Source organism: Lotus japonicus, chromosome 1 (genome assembly GCF_012489685.1).
Source record: "Lotus japonicus ecotype B-129 chromosome 1, LjGifu_v1.2".
Classification (NCBI taxonomy): Eukaryota; Viridiplantae; Streptophyta; class Magnoliopsida; order Fabales; family Fabaceae; genus Lotus; species Lotus japonicus.
The window spans coordinates 74359402-74381124 of record NC_080041.1 but is presented as its reverse complement, the minus strand read 5'-3'; the positions used below and the strand labels follow the sequence as shown (position 1 = coordinate 74381124).

The 21723-nt window shown below is 35.6% G+C and overlaps 2 protein-coding genes across 2 annotated transcripts; one reads left to right on the top strand and one right to left on the bottom strand.

Annotated features, from left to right (window-relative positions):
- Positions 1-307: 307 nt before the first annotated feature.
- Positions 308-8666, bottom strand: LOC130749595 (uncharacterized). Its single transcript, XM_057602976.1, has 3 exons — positions 7913-8666; positions 6914-7186; positions 308-970 (listed from the first exon to the last, which is right to left on the bottom strand). The coding sequence occupies exons 1-3, from the start codon at positions 8411-8413 to the stop codon at positions 701-703; spliced, it is 1044 nt and encodes a 347-aa protein (XP_057458959.1). The 5' UTR covers positions 8414-8666; the 3' UTR covers positions 308-700.
- An 11653-nt stretch (positions 8667-20319) lies between these two features.
- LOC130746005 (F-box protein At5g07610-like) lies at positions 20320-21219 on the top strand. The gene has a single exon (XM_057598501.1). It carries the CDS (start codon positions 20320-20322, stop codon positions 21217-21219), a length of 900 nt encoding a protein of 299 aa, XP_057454484.1.
- The last annotated feature ends 504 nt before the right edge of the window (positions 21220-21723 follow it).

The window sequence follows — 21723 nt, the reverse complement described above, 5'->3', positions numbered from 1 at the left end:
TAAAATGTATTAATATAAAAAGACAGACACAGAAAAAAGAAAAAAAAAACCATTTACCTCGTCCTGTACAGAGTAAAAGGTACCTAGGAAAGATTTTCAGAAGCCCCCAAGCAGGAGAATTCCTTGCTCTGTAGTCTGTAAAATTTAAAACCTGCTAAATCAACTAGACTATGTTAGGATATCTCTAGGCAGCAGTGCAAACATACATTAACACCCACTTCAAGGCAAAAACTGAACAGAACTCCCCTTATCGATTGGGATAAAAGTCTGTTCATTTTGCACTCAATTGGGTTCCATACACACAGTATAATGCCAATCAGCAATGTCCCTCATATTGAATATATTTTTAATGTTGCAACCGAAGTGGTTAGAGAACCTATTAGCTATTTCTGCTATACTGTATAATTTCAGCATCGCTATAACTTGTGAAGAGGCACCAACCAGGCACACTGAGAATCCTTTGGAAATTGGACGAAAGTAGAACATTAGAAACAACAGACGCTGGACCATTCCGATGTATGTTGATCCCTGTCAGCTTTATTTATCTTAACTTTGGTTCAATAAACTTAACCACTTGTGGTACAATCTCTAAACCTTGGGAAAACTCGAAATGATGCAAAATAAATGTGTTCTAAAGAACAAAACAAACTCCTGTAATCAACAAAAGAAGAAATCGGAAGAGATTCATCATGAGTGACCGCTACTGAGTGCCGCTATTTTCAAGCTTCTCAATTTCTTCACGGTGCTTTCTTTCAGCCTCCTTACGTTCTCTTTCAGCATCCTCCTCTTCCTCAATCTCATCAAGATTATCAAATTCTTTGGTTGCTGCCATTGCTTTCACTGCAGGGTCTCTTAGCTCACCTATTAAGCCCCCACCAATCCTGTACTCTTCTTCATCGCCAACCAGATACCACCGCTGGTCTGGGCCAGAAGCCAGGGGAACATCAATAGCTAGCAGCTTCATATCATACTGCATCGAAAAAAAAACAGCAAAGGCTAAGAAAACCATAAAGCATCAATTGATCTCTGCACTTTGTATTTCCTTTTCTTTTGTGAATTGTTCTTGCTAATAATTTCAACATAATTATAGGAAAACAAAGTATAGTTTTGTAAATAGAAAACAGACAAATTTTTTTTTTGATAGGCAATAAGAATTATATTGAATAGAAGTACAACGGGTACTTCAACCCGATACAAAGAGAAAGAAGAAGAGGGAAGAGACAAGCTAAGAACTAACATGTACAAAAACAAAGAACCTAAATATGACGAAACTACCCCACCTAATACCTCCTTGAAAATAGACTTATCAAAACAAGCCTCATTAAAACCTTATCTGCTAATATCTTGCAAGTATCACAGTAAGGGATAGCCCAAACAAAATAAGCAATTATGTGAGGTGATAAAGTCAGAAGCCAGTTCAAGGGGAGCTACAAAGTCCCAAACATTAAAAAATGCCACATAGCTTTCCCTCTTCAGTAGTGCTTCAACAAATCTTCTTCATATATACTCAGACCAACTAACGGAAGACTCCTATAGTTTCCATAATAGGAGTTTGGGCTAGCCCCAACATTTTTTTCTTTCTAATTCTTTCATTTCTAATCCTATCTTACATTGTGCAATACCCATATATCATAATATTTTCATCACAGCAAAACTAAGTTCCTTTTGTGGTAGTTCTGTGTCACCTAATACTCGGTCTTGTATAATTCCAGATCTTGTATGATAGAAACCTGATTTTATTGATAGGAAAACCCTAATTCCCAATTGGAAACTAGGGAGAGATACAAGAGAAAGGGATACCAAACACCCTTCCAATCCTAAGAGAGAACCACTTCTCTCTCTAAACCTAAATCCCAAATGAATAACCAGATGCTTCTAACTCTCTAATGTATGCCTCAATAACATTCTAACTAACTCACTAAGTATAACTAACTAACTGACCCCTAACCTTGAGTTCTATCAATACTCCCCCCCCCCCCCTGAAAATTCACCTTGTCCTCAAGGTGAGGAACAAAAAGCAACTAAAACAGTGAGCAAGTATGCCTACTATACAAAAGTGACAAATACAAGCTAAAACAATGAACCACCCAAAATACAGCTATGCTCACAAGGCAGAAACTCCAGCAGTTGCCAACTAGAAACAGCCAAGGAACATCAACTTCAAAAGCAAACTCTGCGGAGAATGAGTTTGTAAGCATCTCCCCATATCCAGCCCACAAATGCTCAAAGAGACCAATACTGGAATTGAGAGATAACTCTTCAAAGCTAGCCAACAAAGTCTCAAGTAATCCAATATCTGAATCAGCACTAGAAATCAACCCTCCTCCAAGTGACCCAAGGTGGTATAGAGTCCAACTGGCACAAACATAAACATGCTGACACCAAAACAGAGAATTAAACTCAACTCCTTGAGAATGGTCCATCACCCATTGAAGTAGCAAGCAAGAAAAATCCTCAAAAGCAAACCCCTCCAAACCATTAATCCCCAAACCACTTTGATACTCAATTTCTGCAACAACCTCTTGAGGAATTGGTGAAAGCAAAAGTCCCCCCCGATCAATTAATAACCCAAAAATACTGTCATGCTTCTTTCCTGTACCATGTTGTAAATGGCCTAAACTAGCAATAAAAGCTTCAACCTCCCATTTTTGCATACTACAATGGCCTTGTTCCCACCTACCAAAAATATTATATGCATACATTTCACAATTGATGGTGAAGTATAATTTTGACCAAGCAATACTACCTTCTCCATTGCCCACAACAGTAAACAACTTCCCAGTTTTAGCAAAAGCTTGTAAAATACCTAAATCGTTCTCCCACGGCTGTTGCAAAATTCTTTGATACTTCGATCTGGCTTCCTGTTGTCCCTTGTAAATGGGTAAATTGGGTTTTAACCCAAAAGCTGATAAATTGGCCCAACATATCCATTTGTCTCCCCCACTATGCTGTTGCATGTCCCCATTTCTTCCCTTTGAGAGTTGGATAGTGTCTTGGGCTGGGCCCTTATTGTCAAACAGTGGACCCCAGAAGATTAACCCAAGTTTATCCTCTACCCTCCATTCTCTACGCACGTGATTGCTCATCGCCGCACAACTAATCACATCCCACAGCGTGAAAATCAGACCGCCACCACCGCTCAAGTCCGGCAGCTTCGCCGGTTGTGGAAATGGCCGCGCCGCCCTCCTACAACTTCGAAAGGGACACCTCTCTGCCTCCTCCAGCTTTGCCATTTCCAACGCACTACATGATGGGTTCGGTGGCTTCGCCGGCGGACGGATAGCCTTCTCCGGCAGCGTGGTGAATCGTCGGAATCCAGTAGTTTGGAGCCGCAGGTTTTGGCTTCTCCTCTCCCCCAATTTTGGAACAATTTTGTCGAACCCTAAATCGATGGTTTGGGGCCAAACGGTGAATCCCTTCTTCGTTACCCATCGAAGGTTCTGATCCTGGATTTCTACCATTGACGGAACGAGGACGACTTCCCCATTCCAACTTCCTCCTCCTTCTCCGGCGTCGTGAGATTCAATAACACTGGTGGTGATTCAGCGAGTCGATCTTGAAACGGAGGGTGAACTTCCATCTCTGTCCTGCTAAAAGATGCTGGTGGCGGCTGGGCAGTTCCCTCCGACTCCATTCGCCATGCCTCCGCTGCTGCCCGTCCTTCATCCGCCGCACCAAGTTTCGTTTTCTGCCATGGCCTCTGAATCGCCGCCGCTGCTAGTTCTGTCTCCGTCGCAACTTCGTAATTTTGCACAACCTCCGCGGTTTCTTGTATTTCTTCCGCCGCGGACTCCGATCCTCTCAGCCTCGCCTCTACCACTGCTTGCTCAGCCTCAATTGCTGCCTCCGTTTTCTCTGACGCCGCCTCAAATTCTCTCTGTGACGCCTCTGCTTCTCTCCTTTCTTGTTCCCTCTGTTTTCTCCTCTCTTCAAGTTCTCGCAATTTGTTCTCCAATCTTGAGATTTCTTTCTCTAGAACAGGATTTACAACAAGTCGCACCTCGAATTTCTTCTCAAACGCCGCAAGTCCTAATTCGTTCATCGCGGCCCTGGCTTCAAGTGACTCCATTCTCGCCCCCAATTTCTTGCGCTCCTGCACCAACTCATCAAAATTTCTCGCCATTTTTCTCTTCTCCAAACACAGCGCAGGGATATAGTGGTTTCAGGCACCAGATCGGTGCTCTGATACCAATGATAGAAACCTGATTTTATTGATAGGAAAACCCTAATTCCCAATTGGAAACTAGGGAGAGATACAAGAGAAAGGGATACCAAACACCCTTCCAATCCTAAGAGAGAACCACTTCTCTCTCTAAACCCAAATCCCAAATGAATAACCAGATGCTTCTAACTCTCTAATGTCTATTATTTATAGGCTACATGCCTCAATAACATTCTAACTAACTCACTAAGTATAACTAACTAACTGACCCCTAGCCTTGAGTTCTATCACCCTTTCCTTTAAACATGAGTGGTACTCTTGAATCTCTAGTTACACCAGAAGCATTTCTCTATTTCATCTGCCGTACTAGAATCATATGGTGGGCATCTCCCTCTATTTTCCCATTAGTTTGTATGATTGACCCAATTCGTATAATATGTGGGACAAAGTCCACTCTAAACTGTGAATACAGCCATTAAAAGACCATTGCAATTAGAAGATAATCAAGCTCTTCAATGCGAGTTAATATTTCAGTCTGAGTAAAATATCCTATTTCAGAATTCAGAAATACAAAGTTTTAGTAAGATATCTTAAGCCCATGTTATTTGCACATAAAAGATCCTCGGGAGTATCTTGAGCATGTATTTTAGCTTCAATGAATCAGATTGCACTTTCACCAACCAATTTAAGATTATAATCAAACCCGCTGTTTGAATCCACTCCAGTAGATTCAACAAAATACTGGAATTTAATTTAATTCCATACAGTGAGAATGCCATAAATATGTCAAACGAAGATCACCAGGAATGCTGGCATTAGTAATTGGTAGAATTGAGAGAGAGATTCAAAAACAGTCAATGTGAATCCATTCAAATAACACAACATTTCATTACTTTTGAAGCCTATTTTAAAAGTAAATTCAGAATAGAAATCTAATTGCAATTGACTCATTCACCACTCAAAAGCCTTTGCTCTTTACTTGTTATATATATATATATATATATATATATATATATATATATATATCCTGATATATATACCTACCAGAGAAAGAGCAATAACATCACATTTTCACCAAAAAATGGTCTACATCATGATATGTGTAGAGATGTCTAACTCATTTCACTACATTACTTCTAAGCTCTGGAAGTTTTAATTACACCTGATTGCCCCTTTCTCCTCTTAATCTTTCTATAAGTAATGCAAGATTCAGGCTTAAAGCATATGCATAGCATTATTTTCTCTTCAATAATAAATCCATAAACACATTACTTACTTTATGAATTCATCCTAAATTCCAAATTAAACAATTAGAGAATCAATACCATAGCATCTTTGCACAGAAGACTCCTTCTGACCTTATGTTACTAAAGCAAGTTTCCAGCCATCAATAATCCCACTGCTTTGTTCTATATATATAGACAGGGAACATATCTAGTGAAAACAAATCCCATAAAAATAAATGAAGACACTAGTCTTAACCATACAGCCATACATGGTTTTTGGATTGTTGGACGCAGTGGGACTGCATGATGCCACCTATTTCACGTGGAAGCACAGGAGAGATTTTAAAGGGGTTTCGCAATGGTAGTTAAAATCATGAGTCAACTCGTAAATTTGAACGACTTGAGGATATTTTTCTTCCACAAAGATCTCACTCCCTCCCAGAATCAAGATTTAGTGGACTTCCCAGAATTATCATCCCTAAAGCTTTAGTCGTTGGCTGAAAGCACATGAGAGATTTTATGTCTAATGGTTCTGTTGATTCATGATCATGACATAATATTAAAGCCTCAATGATCAAATGGTCAAGAGTTTGATCCAGCTTTCCCCCTTAATCGTCAAGAAAAATGTGATCTTCACCACATTGTAGAGTAGGCTTGTGTGTTTTGCATGCTTCAAGTCCAAATGACTCTTGCTTGAGGGGGCGTGTTGAACATAAAATTCATTCTATGATTTTTCACCTACCTGCTTAGATTTTTATGACAGTTAATTCATGACAAAGTTCATTTGCTTTACATCAACTAGAAGCAAAACGCCAAAGCAAGCCCATATCAAGTGCAATGGCAAGGAAATCCCACAAATATAAGCATTATTCTCCAATCAAATGTGCAAAAACTGGCACAGATTGCAGGTTGCCTTAACCATGAAGCCAATTCAGGGTTCACTAAAGCATGTAATACAATCATATGCTGCATCATAATCTACATCAAGCCAAGTTTGGCAAAAGAAAACACCCAAATGTGTCTTCCTATGCAAACATATATACAAAACCCCTTCTTTACCGTATTAGAAGTTTAGAACATGACCCAATCTAAAGATTTACAATAAAAAATTAATGTAAATCCCCCCTATTATAAAAATTGCACCTTCTGTGTAAATGCTCAAAGCTAGATATTTGGCATGTTCATACTTGGTTCCATATATAGATTTTGGGCTGGGAAGATTGTCACTACCATTTGTAGACTGAACAGTGAACACATTCTGAAGTGGTTCCTTTAAGAATTAAGAACTGGTGAAGGTGGAACTACCAATCAAAAGAAATTAACTTTTCCATGAAAAACAATCTTGGGACCAATTAACAAATCTCAAGAAACTGAACAACAAAATGTACCCAAGTTAACAATATTAGTAGAATTTCTACCAGAAAAGAAAATGTTGAGACAGAATAAGAGATACAACAAATGACAATGTAAGGCTAACAAATTCTATGAAGTGTTTACTGATATAATCAAATGGAACTTGATTTACCTGGCCCTTCTTTTTCTTGACTTCAACACTGACCATGCCCTTTTTCTCAGAACCTCTTATGGGGAACATGAGAAAACATCGCCGACTCCTAATAGTTGGCTTGAACTTCTTTAACTGAAACCCACCGCCCGACATCACAATAACTCTTATATCAGATCCTGTAAGGGGAGCACCCATAACTTCGAGAATCCCAGCAGACGTGTTAAGTCTTCTCATGGCCATTCTATAAACTTTCTCAGGGTTGATCTTGTACCTTGAGCGGATATACAAGCCCTTAAAGAGACAAATGAGTAAAATTAGACAATGATCCATAGTTCCATACATTAATTCATCATTCACTAACAACAAGTTCCACCAGCAGTGGTCCATATATAATGAGAACGGAAAATGCACATTTTTTTAATTCTGCTCTAAAAAACACTATTAAGCAAGATGTTATAATTAGAACTAGTGACAAACCAATGCACAATGACTCCTATTAAAGTCAACGAAAGAGCTTCTATTCATTTTTCAAATATCCCTAAACATATAACTTACTCAGGCCCAATTTAAATTAGCTTCTAACTCATGAAAACTTCTCAATTGAGAAAAGCATTATTAAGAAGACTCATATCATTTTAACTCTCTTTTTTCTTCTTATGAGTGTTTTTTTTATAAGCAAATGTTAGTAGTTAGCAATTAGTAATGTTAGTAAATTAGTTCCTTCACCAGGGTTCAGGTTTGAACCCTGGCCCCTTCACCCTTCATTCGCCCCAACCCTTATATCCCTAACTCTTACCACCTGAGATAACCCTTGGGTATTTCTTCTTATGATTACTAGTTGTGAATTATATCCAAACTTGCTCTTATACAACAAACACAAGCAGCAGCCCCATGAGATTCCAACTTTCCTAATGTTAATGTGAGTGATCCTCATGTATAAAACAACCAATATGATCCAAAATTTCAACAGCTAGAACTATAAAGACACAAATAAAATAAATTAAGGAAAGAACTTACAGTAAAAGCAACGATAGCAGATGAAAGGGCAAGGAAGCCATACTTAGCCAAGCCTTCAGAAAGCGAGACGAAGATGTTGGTGATCCCGAAGAGAATCCTCCAGAGCACAGCACAGACGACAACTGCACCAACACCCAATAGAATGGGATAATTCCTCCGGAGGAAAGCGTCAAATTGCAACCCGATCGCCTCGCGGTAGCGCGAGAACGTGGAGGCCACCGCCGCCGTCTGTTTGTCCAGCACCTTCTTCGCAAAACCGCCGTCGAAGTTGGGGGGCTTTATGGCGAAGAATCTAACGGCTCCCAGCCGGGCGGGGGAGGATACCGGCGGTGGCGATCGGAGCAGGGAGGAGAGGGTAGTGACATTTGATTTAGCTGCGAATGAAGAAGGAGAGTGGCGGAGCTGGGTGGAGGAGGTGGTGAAGCGGTGGTTGGTGATGGTGCGGAAGAGACATTGATGGAATTGAGTGATTCTGTTTGAGGAACCTCTTGCTCGGAGCATTTTGGATTCCGAACAACTCACAACGCCGGCGAAGGAGAGAGGGTAATGAATAGGGTCGGGTCAACCCGATAAATGATCTGGTTTGTTAGTTTCTATGAGTATGTGTGACCCGATTACCCTTCCATAGAAGAAGAAATGAAGGTTCAAGGAGCAAGGGTCGCCGGAACTACGCACGCAGTCGCAGATGAGTTCTCTGACATTCTCCCGGTACAAAACACTGTGGACTTTTACATGAGAACATCTATGTTTTTTCTTAAAAATATAAGTTTTCATTGCTCCATTCTACGCTCATAATCAAGGTTATTAAAATCGGACCGGTGATCAAACTGGTGAGGGCACTGGTTCAAGGTTTACTGGTTCAACCATAATTAAACCGTTGTCTAACCGGTATAAACGCTATAAATTAAATAATATTATTTTAATATAATATATATTATATTATATATAAGGTAATATTGAATAAAAAGTACAATGTCCATAACTTCACCTTACAAATAAAGTTTACATATAGTTAGAATTACACAACTAGAATAATAGGTTCAAAATTTCCATTATCCAAGTTTGTAAAAAGACTAAAATAAAAAATTTACATCTCATTTTTCTCTATATCTCAACTTATCACATTACATCAATGACTGATTAAATAATATTGTAAAATATACAATAGTCTCATATAATGGAGTCATTAATTATTTATTCCTACACGAGATCATACAGGTGTATAGCAGTAGCAGAATACGTGAATCTGGATCCTCTCCTGCAGCAACCTCAACCGTTAGATTTATCAAAGGGTTTAGATAAGTCAGGTATTTAAATTAAAAACATTATATACTTAAAAAATTATAACAACTATAAGATTAATCTAACGGATAAAATTAATTGGAACTTCAACCACAGAGAAAACCCCTCGACGAGCGGGTGTCAATGTTGTGCGGCCTGCAACTGCGAGGCATCCACCTCCGCTCTTCCTTTCATCTCCGGTGAGCCTTGGTTTTCTCTGAAGCCACCCACCTTTTAGGGCATAAGGATTCAATTGTGGTTGGAAAAGATTGGTGTTATTGAAACAATTTCTGGAAACCTTGGCACCTGTTGGAGCAAGGAGCAATGTCTCACAGTGCACCAACTTCAACTTACATATTCAACAAAGTTTTGACCATTAAGGTGCAGCAGAAATTGAGAATGAATTTAGGTGGTTTAAGAGAAACCCAAGATGGACGGAAATGTGCAAGCAGGGATGGTGTTGATGAAGAAGAAGAAAAAAAGAGCAATTGAAGGGATCCATAACTGGCAACATTTAATTTGGACTGTTAGATTAATCTTACGGTTTTATTTAATTTTGATGATATATTATTTATAATTTAAATACCTGAATTACTTGAACCCTTAGATGAATCAAAGGGTTGAGACTGCTGCAGGAGAGAGTTGGACGCAAAAGCTGCAGGAGAGGATCCAAATTCAGAATACGTAAAGGTTTTGAATTGATACAACTTTTAAATAATAATTAAAAACAAAACTTATTTAATAAAAATTTGTTTAAACCAAAAACTTAATCATGAATACATTCAGAAGTCATTGACCGTTAGAAATAAAAAGCCTAGAAAACAATGAATTGCCTAGGTTATAGCTTAATTATATAATTGTTATAGTTTTGAAGTTGGAGAGCATTTACAACCTAATAATATTAGTCTGTGATTACTAGGCTACAAGCACAATAAAGCCTTCTGGAAGAAAGAGAAAGCACTAATGTTAATTGATTCAAGAACAAATCATAATGAAACACATTGATTTTTAACTTTTTCTTTAAACCGGTTCAAATTTAAAACCGCCGGTTTTCCCGGTTATTGACCGGTTTTCCGGTTGTTGACAGGTTTTTTGTTAATTCGGTTTTGCTGGCTATTTGGACCGACCACATGCTCGGTTCACGGTCTAACCGGTTGAACCGACCGGTCCTGTCCGATTTTAATTACCATGCTCATAATTGATATTAGTACTTAAATGGTCACTTTTCGTCTCGTGGGATAGCTCAAGTGGTAGAAGCTGAAGGACATATGGGTTGGGTAGGGGAGGTCGAATGATCGATTCATGGCGGGTGCAATTTATCTATCTAATGTAACAAAAAAAAAAGGTCATTTTCCTTGTAAAATAGTATTTTTTAGGGTTTAGTAAGGTTTATCAACAAGTTTCGACACATTTGGTAGATAGTTTGACTCCTCAAGCATAATGATTTGATCTTTGGGCAATGTCTACCTACTTAATAAGATCTTCGAGCATCCAGAGGTTTAGTTTCATGGCTACTGATCGAAGGAATACCTTGGTGAAGCGGTGGTTGATTGATGGAATTGGGTTATTTTGTTTGAAGAAGCCCTTGCCCGGAGCATTTTGGATTCCGAACTACTCACAACGCCGGCGTAGTAGTTTCTATGAATATTTGCCACCAGATGGATGTGTAAGACTCAGGTTTTAATTATTCGAATTATTAATTAATTCCCAATCAAGTTTAGGGTTATGTGTTGACGTGAGGGTAATTTTGACAAATGTGTGATAAAGCAGACAAGCGAAATGATGTAAAATATTTTATATATGTATAATTATGAATATGCCCGACTTCTGTAAGTACAATCTGCAGAGGTTTATGAACAAGTTCTAACATATTTGGCTGATAGTTTGACTCCTCAAGCATAATTATTTAGTCTTTGGGCGGTGTGTATGAAAAATGATTTATTAGGAGAAGTCTACCTACTTAATGAGATATTTGACTTCTTAGAGGTTTAGTTTCATTGCTACTAGTCAAAGGAATACCTTGGGAAACTGAAAAAGTTATAATAACTACATGATTTCATAGTTTAGAACATTTATCAAATTGGACGGTCTGACTGGTTCTGCTAGAAACTGATCAAGTGATAGTCCATTTAAAGAAAATATCCGATAAATATAAAAATCAATCAAGAAACGGTCAAATCAGGTCAAACCTATAAATCATGTAATTAAATTAGTCGAGGGATCAATATTGTCTTTCACTAACCCAAGTCAAAACCTATCACATTTACAGCTTGATAAAGTGTGTTTAGCATTAGAACTAGGTATTATACCCGTGCGTTGCACGACTTTATTTACAACATTTTTTAACACTATATAACAATGATTATAGTTTAAATTATTACATAAATATTAAAATAGTTTTTATTTCAAAATAAAAAATAATAATTGTGTCCATTATTTCAATAATTTTGAAAAAAAAAGACTTTTCAATAAATAGGATTGGAGTTTTCTTTATAAATAATTAATAGTACTCGAATTTAATAATCAGCATTGGATCATTTTATAAATTTAATTATTTATTTAATAATGTGAAAAATAATACAACCCATTTGAAAAAAAGATTAGGCAATAAGTTTTTAATGCCATCAAAATAGTTGTTTTACCATTTTTTGTACTTTTTACGGAGAAAGTCATTTTTTGGAAAGGACAATCACAATTTCCCAAACAGGTTTGCACATGTTAGATCATTTTATAAATTTAATTAATTATTTATTTAATAATGTGAAAAATAATCAAGTCCATTTGAAAAAAAGATTAAGCAATAAGTTTTTAATGTTATCAAAAAAGTTGTTTTACCATTTTTTGTACTTTTTCCGGAGAAAGTCATTTTTTGAAAAGGGCAATCACAATTTTTCAAACAGTTTAGTGGTTGGTTTACACATGTTAAAATCGAGAAAAATAAAGTAATTTCATCTTTTTCAACTATAATAAGATATAAATTAAATATATTAAGAATTATGTACTAAATTTATATTTATTCAACTTTGGTCAAAACTTTTTTTCTCTATTAATCTTGCTCGAAATCATTTTTACTAATATATAATAAGATCATAAAATTATATTGAGATTGTTTCTTCAAATAAAACACACATACGTTATAGTTAATAGTAAATACCTTATAGTGTCATTTTAAAATTTAAACTATTTTATCTAAATTATTTATTGATAACATTATTTTTTCATTAATCAAGTTTAAGTTTTGTTATTTTTCCCTAATGCGAAATTCAAGTCAATTTTTTAGTTTATGACCATTATTATTCAATTTAGGTAGTTGAATTACTTTTGACAATACAATTTTTTCAGCTTTTAATTTCAGTATTTAATATATTAATTACAAAGAAATTTTCTATTGCTTCCTTTATTTTAGTACAAAGGTAGGAAAATTTTACTGCTTAATGTATTTAATAAATTTTTTATGATAAATAAATTAAAAGTTAAATGACTATGACTAATATATATTTTTTGAAATTTTTTTTTATCTAATTAAATATTTTATTAAATCATTACACTAACTCGTATTAACATCCCTACCTGAAATAAAAGTGTAGTTTTTGTTTATTAGAGTGTCTTATTTCCTTTTTTTTGCACACTTTTTTAGAGAACTAAAGAGTTATGTTTCAGGAGTCTTTTGTCATGTTCTATTCTACCTTATATAACAAACATGAAAATTAGTTGGTAGTTGAATAACTAATTAATTTGAAAATATTATTGATCAGGTTTTAGTTTAGTTTAATGTATATAATACAAATGATTTTTTTTTGTTTTTTTTTTTGTGTGTTTATAACAAAATTTCAATTGAATTATACATTTTAGTAGGTGTTTGAATAGCTAATGACTTAGGAAATTTTATTCATTTTTAATATTTTAATATAATTTATTTAATACAAAGGTTCAAAGTAACTTTTACTTTACATTTTAGTAGGTGGTGTAAAAAATAGTAATAAGTTTTTTTTAAAAAATTCCTCAACTTATGATGAATAATTATTATTAAATTAATTTTAATATATAAAAAATTAGAAAGTTTTACGATTAGAAAGAAGTATAAAAAATTACTATTAACTATGTAATATTGTTATTAGTGTAAAGTTAGTCAATTTCAATTATTATTACTACTTAAAAATTTCCCTCATGTAGTAATTAATAATTAAAATTTAAATAATATCAATATTTAATTTAAAATATGAGAAATTGAAAAGTTTAACAATTACTAATTAACAATTAATAATAAGTGGATGTAAATTAAAAGTTGAATAAAAATTTGTTTAACTTCATTATTTAATGCATTTAATACTTATAGTTCAAGTGAGCTAGATGTGTACGAATATGATTTTAATTTAAAAAGAAACACTCACCAAATCCTCTTATGTAAAACTTGGAGACTAAATCTAAAAGAGCGCTATTTTACAATCACCAAATACATATTTAACCCTGATTGTAGTATCCATCATCTACATTTCAAAAAAAAAGTATCCATCATCTAAATTTTTTAGTTTGGATTCCAATTTTTATAAATAATTTTAATTACCATCAAAATTACATTAATAGGTGTTATCGCAAACAAATGGTCATGTCATTATTGTTATATGTGACGCTTATAAAAAAATTATTTTTATGTGTTACACGACCCATTTTACTGTCAAGTCAAGACTAATAATAGCCAACTCTACTAATAAAAAATTGGCTTAATTCCACTTTGGGTCCAAGATGTTTTACAAATGTGCGGTTTACATCCCTCATGTCTAAAATGTGCGGTCAAGCTCCCTCATGTTTCTAAAACGGTCGATTGAAGCCCTTCCGTCCATCTCCGTCCGTTAGTTGACTAACAGAAATGCTAACGTATCACTTTTTTAATCAATAAAATATTTATTTTTTAAAATAAAATAAATAAATAAATACTAAAATTTTACAAAAACATAAAATTCAGAAATCCAAATTCAAGCAGCACTCATGTTCAAATGCAACCCACCCAGTTCAAAACCCCCAATCCAGGACTCGTCAGCTTCAACTCTCACAAACCCCAGATACAAACCCAAATCCATAAATCATAGAGAATTGAAGGAATAGAAGGGAAGACGTTGGGCTTGGTGTCTGAAGTCCAAACCACAAATGCACAACCCAGAATTCAGATCTGTTGCAGAAAGGCTTTGACAACACAAATCGAATGGAGAGTTGATGGTGCGGGCTTGGTCGGCGGCAAGAGGCTTTGAAGGTGTCGTCGTCGACAAAGAAGGCTTTGGTGAGAGAAGAATCTTCTGAAGCGATTCCATATTCGAATTCATCTCTGCCCCGCATCATCACTCTCCTTTCCTTTTCTCTTCAGATCCGTGAACATCTGGGCAACAGGGGTGATGAATTGTTGATGGGTTTGGTGAAGAAAACCCAGATCCATACACAATAACAAGCACCCCAACCCGAAAATCCTCACCCATAATAGAACCAAGAAGGAAAGAGGGAGAGAAAGGGGAGGAAGATTGAAGGGTTCAGATTTTTGAAGCTTTTTCACAGTACATCACACATGAAGAAGAAGAAAGGGATTGAGGTGGGGGAAGAGTAGTTGCGGTGGCTGAGGCTGCAACTAATATTTTAAAAATATTTGGGTTTTTTTTAAACAGATATTTAGGGTTGGGGTTCTGGGTTTGGATTGGGTTTTTTAAACAAATATTTGGGTTATTTATTTATTTTATTTTAAAAAATAATATTTTATTAATTAGATAAGTGACATGTTAACAATTCTGTTTGGTCAACTAACGGGGATGGACGGAAGGGCTTCAATCGACTGTTTTAGAAACATGAGGGAGCTTGACCGCACATTTTAAACATGGGGGATGCAGATCGCACATTTATGAAACATCAGTATCACACGATTTAACTTTTGGAGGCTTCATCAAACAATGAGATTTTTTTTATTAAGAGTTAGCTAGCTATCAAATTTGTTTTGATAGAAGGTGAGTCACATATAAGTAGGCCCTGTTTGGGAAAACAACTTAATTAAGCGCTTATATCATAAGCGCTTATTCATAAGCTATTTTAATATTTGTTTTGAAATAATTGAAAATAAGCTATATATAAGCATAAGCTCATTCTCATAAGCTATCATGAGTAGTTCAAAATAGCTTATGGTGGGCTATAAGCTGTTTGCATAAACTCTCTCAAACACTGACATACGTGCTTATGCTATAAGATAAGTTCAAATAAGCTCTTCCAAACGAGACCTTACTTTAGATACGTGATAATGGTGATGTTGCCCTCTATTTGCTACATTTTGTGGGATATTAATATTGCAGATCAAAATCAAAATTATTTGTAAAAAAGTTGACTAAAACCATAAAAATTAGGTAGTTTGGACTAAAACCAAATCAGAATGTTAAATGAGAAACTAAAAAGTGTTTTTAAATGTGAACTAATTGGGCAATTCCTCTGGTACAAGCAAAACAATTCTGGGTCAAATACAGGAGTGATATGTACCAGTAGGAAAATTACATGTGGATTATTTATTAATAATATTGTAGAGTTCTTAAAACTTTAAATCAACCCTTTAAATTTATTGTAATTGTAAACTAACCCCAATACCTTCTATTTTTTGAATTCAGTCCTTATGTCATCCAATTTTTTCACATTTTTTCTCCTCGTTTCAGATATGTTCACCTTCTTTCACTTTGGTTTTAGGGTTCTATCTCTTCAACACCTCAAATTAGGTTTCAAAATTTCCCCAGATTCGAATTTCCCCAAATCCTAACAATTAGGGTTCATACAAATTGAATTTCCCATCAAGGGATTAGTGGAGAGAAGAGAACAATTGTGAAGATGGAAAGTGACACCCTCAATGGAAACAGGAATATCACTTGGCAACCCAGTATCACAGAACCTACCAAAACCACAAACACCAAAAAAATTCCCCATCAAACTTTAAACATCTCTTTTTAAACTACAGAAATGCATGTCTGAGTTGGACTCCATCCATTAATCAGTTGAACAAAGATTGGTACTCGACGAGGGAATTCCAATTCAAAATTACAGAAATCCCTCGGGTTTCTTCCTTCTAGCCTTAAGTTTTTGTTCTGTTTTGGCCAAGTTTCCCTGCTGTATTGGCAGCTAAGCGAGTCTTGGTGTTGTCACCCTGTCCTTGGGGTTGGAATACCCTAGTATTCCTATTAATACAATTTTGCTTAAAAAAAAACAGAAACTTTTGATGGAAGTTCAGGCGTTCAGCAAACCTAATCTCAATACTTACGTACATAATTATTAAAAAAGGTGAGGACATATTTAGTAAGTTATAATTCAGTTGGGGTCATAGTGTAAATAATGTAAAAAAGGATCTAATCAGCACTTGTTATATTAAGTGTCCATACATTACTGACCCACCTCACTCCTGTATCATACACTCACCTGAACTTATGGGCACCCAAGCATGCACCAACTAATTGTATTTAAGATAAGTAGTTGTAACATCTTTTTTTTTTTTTGCACTATTTTAAATAGTGGTATTGGTACACTTAGGTAGGAATAATTTAGTTTTGAAAGAAAATTTGATTAAGAACTAGGTGATCGAAATTACACCTAGTGGTTGTTGAATTGTTAAGTTTCATTATACGCAGAGTTATCTGTCTCTTGATGGTACGTTCTAAATGCCTCGACCAGCTCCAAGTCCAATGCCCAATTCAGTGGTTTCCTGCCAGCTCTATCGTTTCATGTGATAAATTTTGAACTTCATTTCACCACTATTCATACTCATTAATGAATGATATGTCGGACTCTATTTTCATGTTAATAGTTACAATGAGGTTAATTGGATTGATAAGCTCATGCAAAATCACAAGTTAACGTAGTAGCAAACCTGGATGGATGAAAGAGGAGACAAATTAACTGAAGTGAAAATGCAATGACTGACAAATTATGGCTCCTCCCGTCCTTTTGTTAGTTGAAAAGTAATCAAATGTCGATGATGTATAGCAGTAATGCATTCAGCAGAAGTAAAAAAGGACAAACCTAGAAGAATGCAAAATTGCAGTAACTATTCTATACGATCTACTGAAAACGAGTAAAGAAAATCTGATTTGACTTTTGAGGTTTGATGGTATTGGCCCGGATCAATGGAACATGATTATAATTTATAAATCAAAATATACATCTATCGCTCTTATTTTCAAAATGAGAAATAACATTTCAGTTATATACAATCTCCATTTCAAGTCTTCCTAATTGCCAAGGGGAGACAAAATTAAGTTAAAAAACAGTTTTGGGCCCTTTCATTCTCCTTCCTTCCCTTCCTAAAGCTTGAGCCAAATAAATCACATATTGAATAACCTCTTCCCCTGAATCCGGCCACTATCTAAATTTTTGAGAAATAAAACTTTTAATATTACAAAAGAAAGAATTTGTTTCAATAATATACCATTGCTTATGAAAAAATAAGTATTACAAAAGAAACTACGGAAACACATTACACAAAGTACTCACACAATGAAAAGTCATTAGAGAAAATAATCATACCATGTAATTCAGGGGGGCGACTTGAACCCTAACACAGCAGAAGGTCGTGCTCCAGAGTTTTGATGAACCCATCATTTAAATGGTTCTGTTTCAACAAATTAGACTATAGGCTAACACCAATCATAATATTAGCTTATGCATTGTAACATATACCCGTTTTGCAAACAAGCAAAATAAAAACATGTGCTCGTTTCCATTGCTTTTGCTTTTGTAGTTCACTATCATTAACACTTACTTGAGTGGAGTGATAAATTTTGTGGGGTTGTCACTAGATAAATTGTTTGAATTCTCACAATTTGATCATGAAGTATCGGCAACGACGCCAATTTGTTGAAAGATTTTTTACCACTCTACGTTTGAATCTCTCAAGACTCAATTGTAGTATAGTAAAGGGTTTTGTCGTATCCACAGAGAGGTGTAATACTTATGTCGTTTAATAGTTAACACACTTAAGTGATGGTTTACAAAGATGATTGTTTAAGAGCATGAAAATAAATGAAAAGCAAATAAACTAACGGAGAAACAACAAGTATGAGGAATTGTTGGGATTAGATTTCATTGAATGACCTTTGTACGTTCTAGTGATTCAAATACAAACCAAGCCTAAGAATATGATTCATCTACACCAGTTCAACCCTACGTCATCGATGTCTCGCATGAGTGGATAACAATAACTATCTAATCCTAAACATTGATGTCTCACATGATTAAGAAATATAGTTATCATGAAGTTTAGGTGTTTAAGTGACTAACAAACCTAACTCTATGTCTAGCAATTAGGATTATTAGGTGATTAACTCTAGTTCGGACTCAAACATTGTAGCTTCCGCTCACAAGTCGAATCAAGCAAAATATCCTAAATGATCAATCTAAGATATAGCATGAGGATCAAGAGAAAACCACTAAACCATAAACAAGAAACATGCTTTATATAAAAGAAAATCACATAGAAAGCATAAGTATCATACAACTACATCAAACCCCAACAAAAGAGAGATTAGCTATCCATTTTCATGGATAACTTTACAAATAGAGATGAAGAACACGAAGAAACGAAACCGTCGCGATGTCTCGCCGCCGAATCCGACCTCCGGAGCTTCTTCTCTAGCCTCCTAAGCCTTTCCCTTTGTTTATCTAGTGTTTCTCTGAGTTGGGTCGAAGTTCTGATCAAGATCTAGTTGTTATCCTAAGATATCACCGGATTTCTTGTGTTAACTAGAACGCTACATGGTAAAACACTTTTTGACTACTCACTTTGATGTGTGCAAATGCAAGAAGATAAAAATAAGGTGTTTTTCAAGTCCTAAACGCATAATTCTATGGCTTATCAGTATAAGCCACTAGATTGTACACGTGTAAACAACAGGTAAAAATTGACGCTACAAATAATTTAGTGTAGGCTTAGAGTCGTTGTCAGGAAAGACGTTAAAGTGATAAAACCTAATTTTTTTAGCATTATTGGTCTCTTGGGATCGAAGCTACCATAGTATCCAAAACGTTGACGTTATTAACTTGCCCGAAAGGCATGCTAATGTACTCCCTCCGTTCCAAAACTATTGTAGTTTTAGCTTTTTTGTTTTGTTCCAAAACCATTGTTGTTTTACATATCCAAAGCATTTTATCTCATTCTCTTCCATTCATGCCCTCATTTAATAGCGTATCTCCCAAGCACCACCTCTTATTTCCACCAATCAAAATTCTCACCAATTAGTTGACCAATGATTTTCATTCTCTTTCTTTCAAATAACTCATATTAAATAAGGGTGTTTCAGTCAAATTATAACATCAATTAATGAACTCTTAAACTTTGTGAAAAAACTAAAACTACAATAGTTTTGGAACGGAGGGAGTATATAATTAGTGTCGACTAACGCTTACTACAAGAAAATGCTCATCAGTATTGGTCAAAAGCTAACCATAATAAAGTAAAAGCTTACACAAAACTCAATTTAATGTGTGCGTCATGGCACACTCTAAAACCTAAAAAGCAGGAAGATATTTTTTTGGGCTTTAAAGCTTACATTATTCACCTTCCTAGAATGTCAACTTTAGCCCCGGTAAAGCTTGATGCTATTTAATGAGGAATATAAATCACCACAAATTACTTCTATGTCAGTCAAGATCTCATCCAAGAACTTAATTTTTGTGAGAGCAGACTGTAACCTCATCAGAAACCATCAAGTATGTAATGAAACTAATTAAGCGCAAAATCTCACCTTGTACTTGCTCATGAGATCATTAGAAAATGAAAAGTTAATGACGTCCACCGCAAATTTAACATCAGATGTATATAAGTACAACTATAAGCAATAATCATGAAGAACAAATGATTAACAGTGAGGAATTAACATAAGAGTGCGGTATGAACATGATTAAGGAAAAGAAGAAGGGTAAATTTAAAATACAGGGCCAAAAAAAAAAGAAAAACTATCCTCTATAGATATTGATGTCACCACAGCTGAGCTCACATAGTTGACTTTTTTATCATTTATTAACTTTACCCTCCACCGTTGGATAGAGAGAGGATTCAGACGTACACCCTTATAAAACTGGGCATACCTACTCTAGTCCTTTATGCCGTAATTTTACAAATCAGAATGCAAAAACACACTGTCTCCGCCGCGACCGAGGTCATCAGAAACATAGATCTTCTATGGGAGATCCTTATTCGGCTGTCGTTGAAATCCCTTATCCAATCAAAGTGTGTTTCGAAGCGGTGGCTGACACTCATCTCCGATCAACAATTCCGAGACGCTCACTCCATTCACCAACACCGACACTACCCCACTTCCCTCATTTTCTCCAACATCTATGATAAACCATCACAAATTCTCTCCTTTACCACCGCCACCACAGTTCCAACACTCCGTGCTTTTGAACTCAATTTCCCCAATGAGCACGATGAAGTCATCGTTGTCCGTTCTTGCAATGGTCTACTCCTTTGTCGTGGCTATGGTCCCAATTACTTCATTTGCAACCCAATCAACAGAAACTTCACCACTATCACTCCATGGAGGCCTGAAAGTAAGAGCATTGACTTTTATCTAGCTTTTGATCCTTGCATGTCGCCTGTCTATAAAGTCATTTCAGTTGCGCAACTGAATTCACCGCTTCACTGGGTCTTCAATGTATATTCCTTCAAAATCGGTTTGCAGATAGGCCTCGATGTTACTATAGAGATCCCATTTGAACTAGATGCTGATTATGGGGTTTACTGCAATGGTGCCATTTATTGGTGTTGGGGAAGTGATTTCTCCGTGTATTTTGATATTGATACTCAAACCCTAAAAAATTTCCCGATGCCCTTGTCTTATTTGGAATGGGAGAACCAATGTATCGCGCATTTTGGACAATCTGCTGGGCATTTGTACTTGATCCTTTGTGAGGAAACTCCCAATGTTGAATTTGGAGAACTACCACCTTATGATATTTTTGAGTTGAAGGAAGACCACTCTGGATGGTTGTTGAGGCATCGTGTTGATCTTAATCCCTTATGAGGAGGATTTCCGCAGATACTTTGGTACTGGAGTGATTTGAGCTTTTACATTGTTCGCACAGTAAAAGATGAGAAAGTATCATTGTCGGTGTTGATTCTAGATATAGATAAAGATGTAGGTCTTCTCTATGATCTAGTGGATAAAGCTTCAACAAAATTATGTGATTATGAGACGGTCAACTCACTAGAACGTGTATATAGCTGGAAGTTCTTTAGTATTTTGAAAACGTTGCTCCTATAGAAGTAACTGCTTAATTATAAATGAATGTTTTTTGGCAATTTTCTAATTACCTTATAAAGTGCAAGGTATTATTTGTGTTTTTCATTCTTATTTTGACTTTCTTTGCTTCTTGATGCTTTTAGTTTTTGCTATTAAGGATATGATCCATCCATGTCGTTGGTTGTCTTTCAAATGGATTCATCATTATCAAACTAAGGTGTATTTTGATTTTCCTTGTATTCTCATGTATGTTCACATTTAACTATTAAGAAGTATGAAACAACA

What these genes read in the sequence shown, in the direction of transcription:
- LOC130746005 (XM_057598501.1), top strand. Translation starts at nt 20,320, where the DNA reads ATGCAAAAACACACTGTCTCCGCCGCGACCGAGGTCATCAGAAACATA.
- LOC130749595 (XM_057602976.1), bottom strand. Translation starts at nt 8,413, where the DNA reads ATGCTCCGAGCAAGAGGTTCCTCAAACAGAATCACTCAATTCCATCAA. An exon ending in CTGCTATCGTTGCTTTTACT is followed by an intron (nt 7,187 to 7,912) that starts GTAAGTTCTTTC and finishes TGTCTCTTTAAG; the next exon opens with GGCTTGTATATCCGCTCAAG. An exon ending in TCAAGAAAAAGAAGGGCCAG is followed by an intron (nt 971 to 6,913) that starts GTAAATCAAGTT and finishes TTTTCGATGCAG; the next exon opens with TATGATATGAAGCTGCTAGC.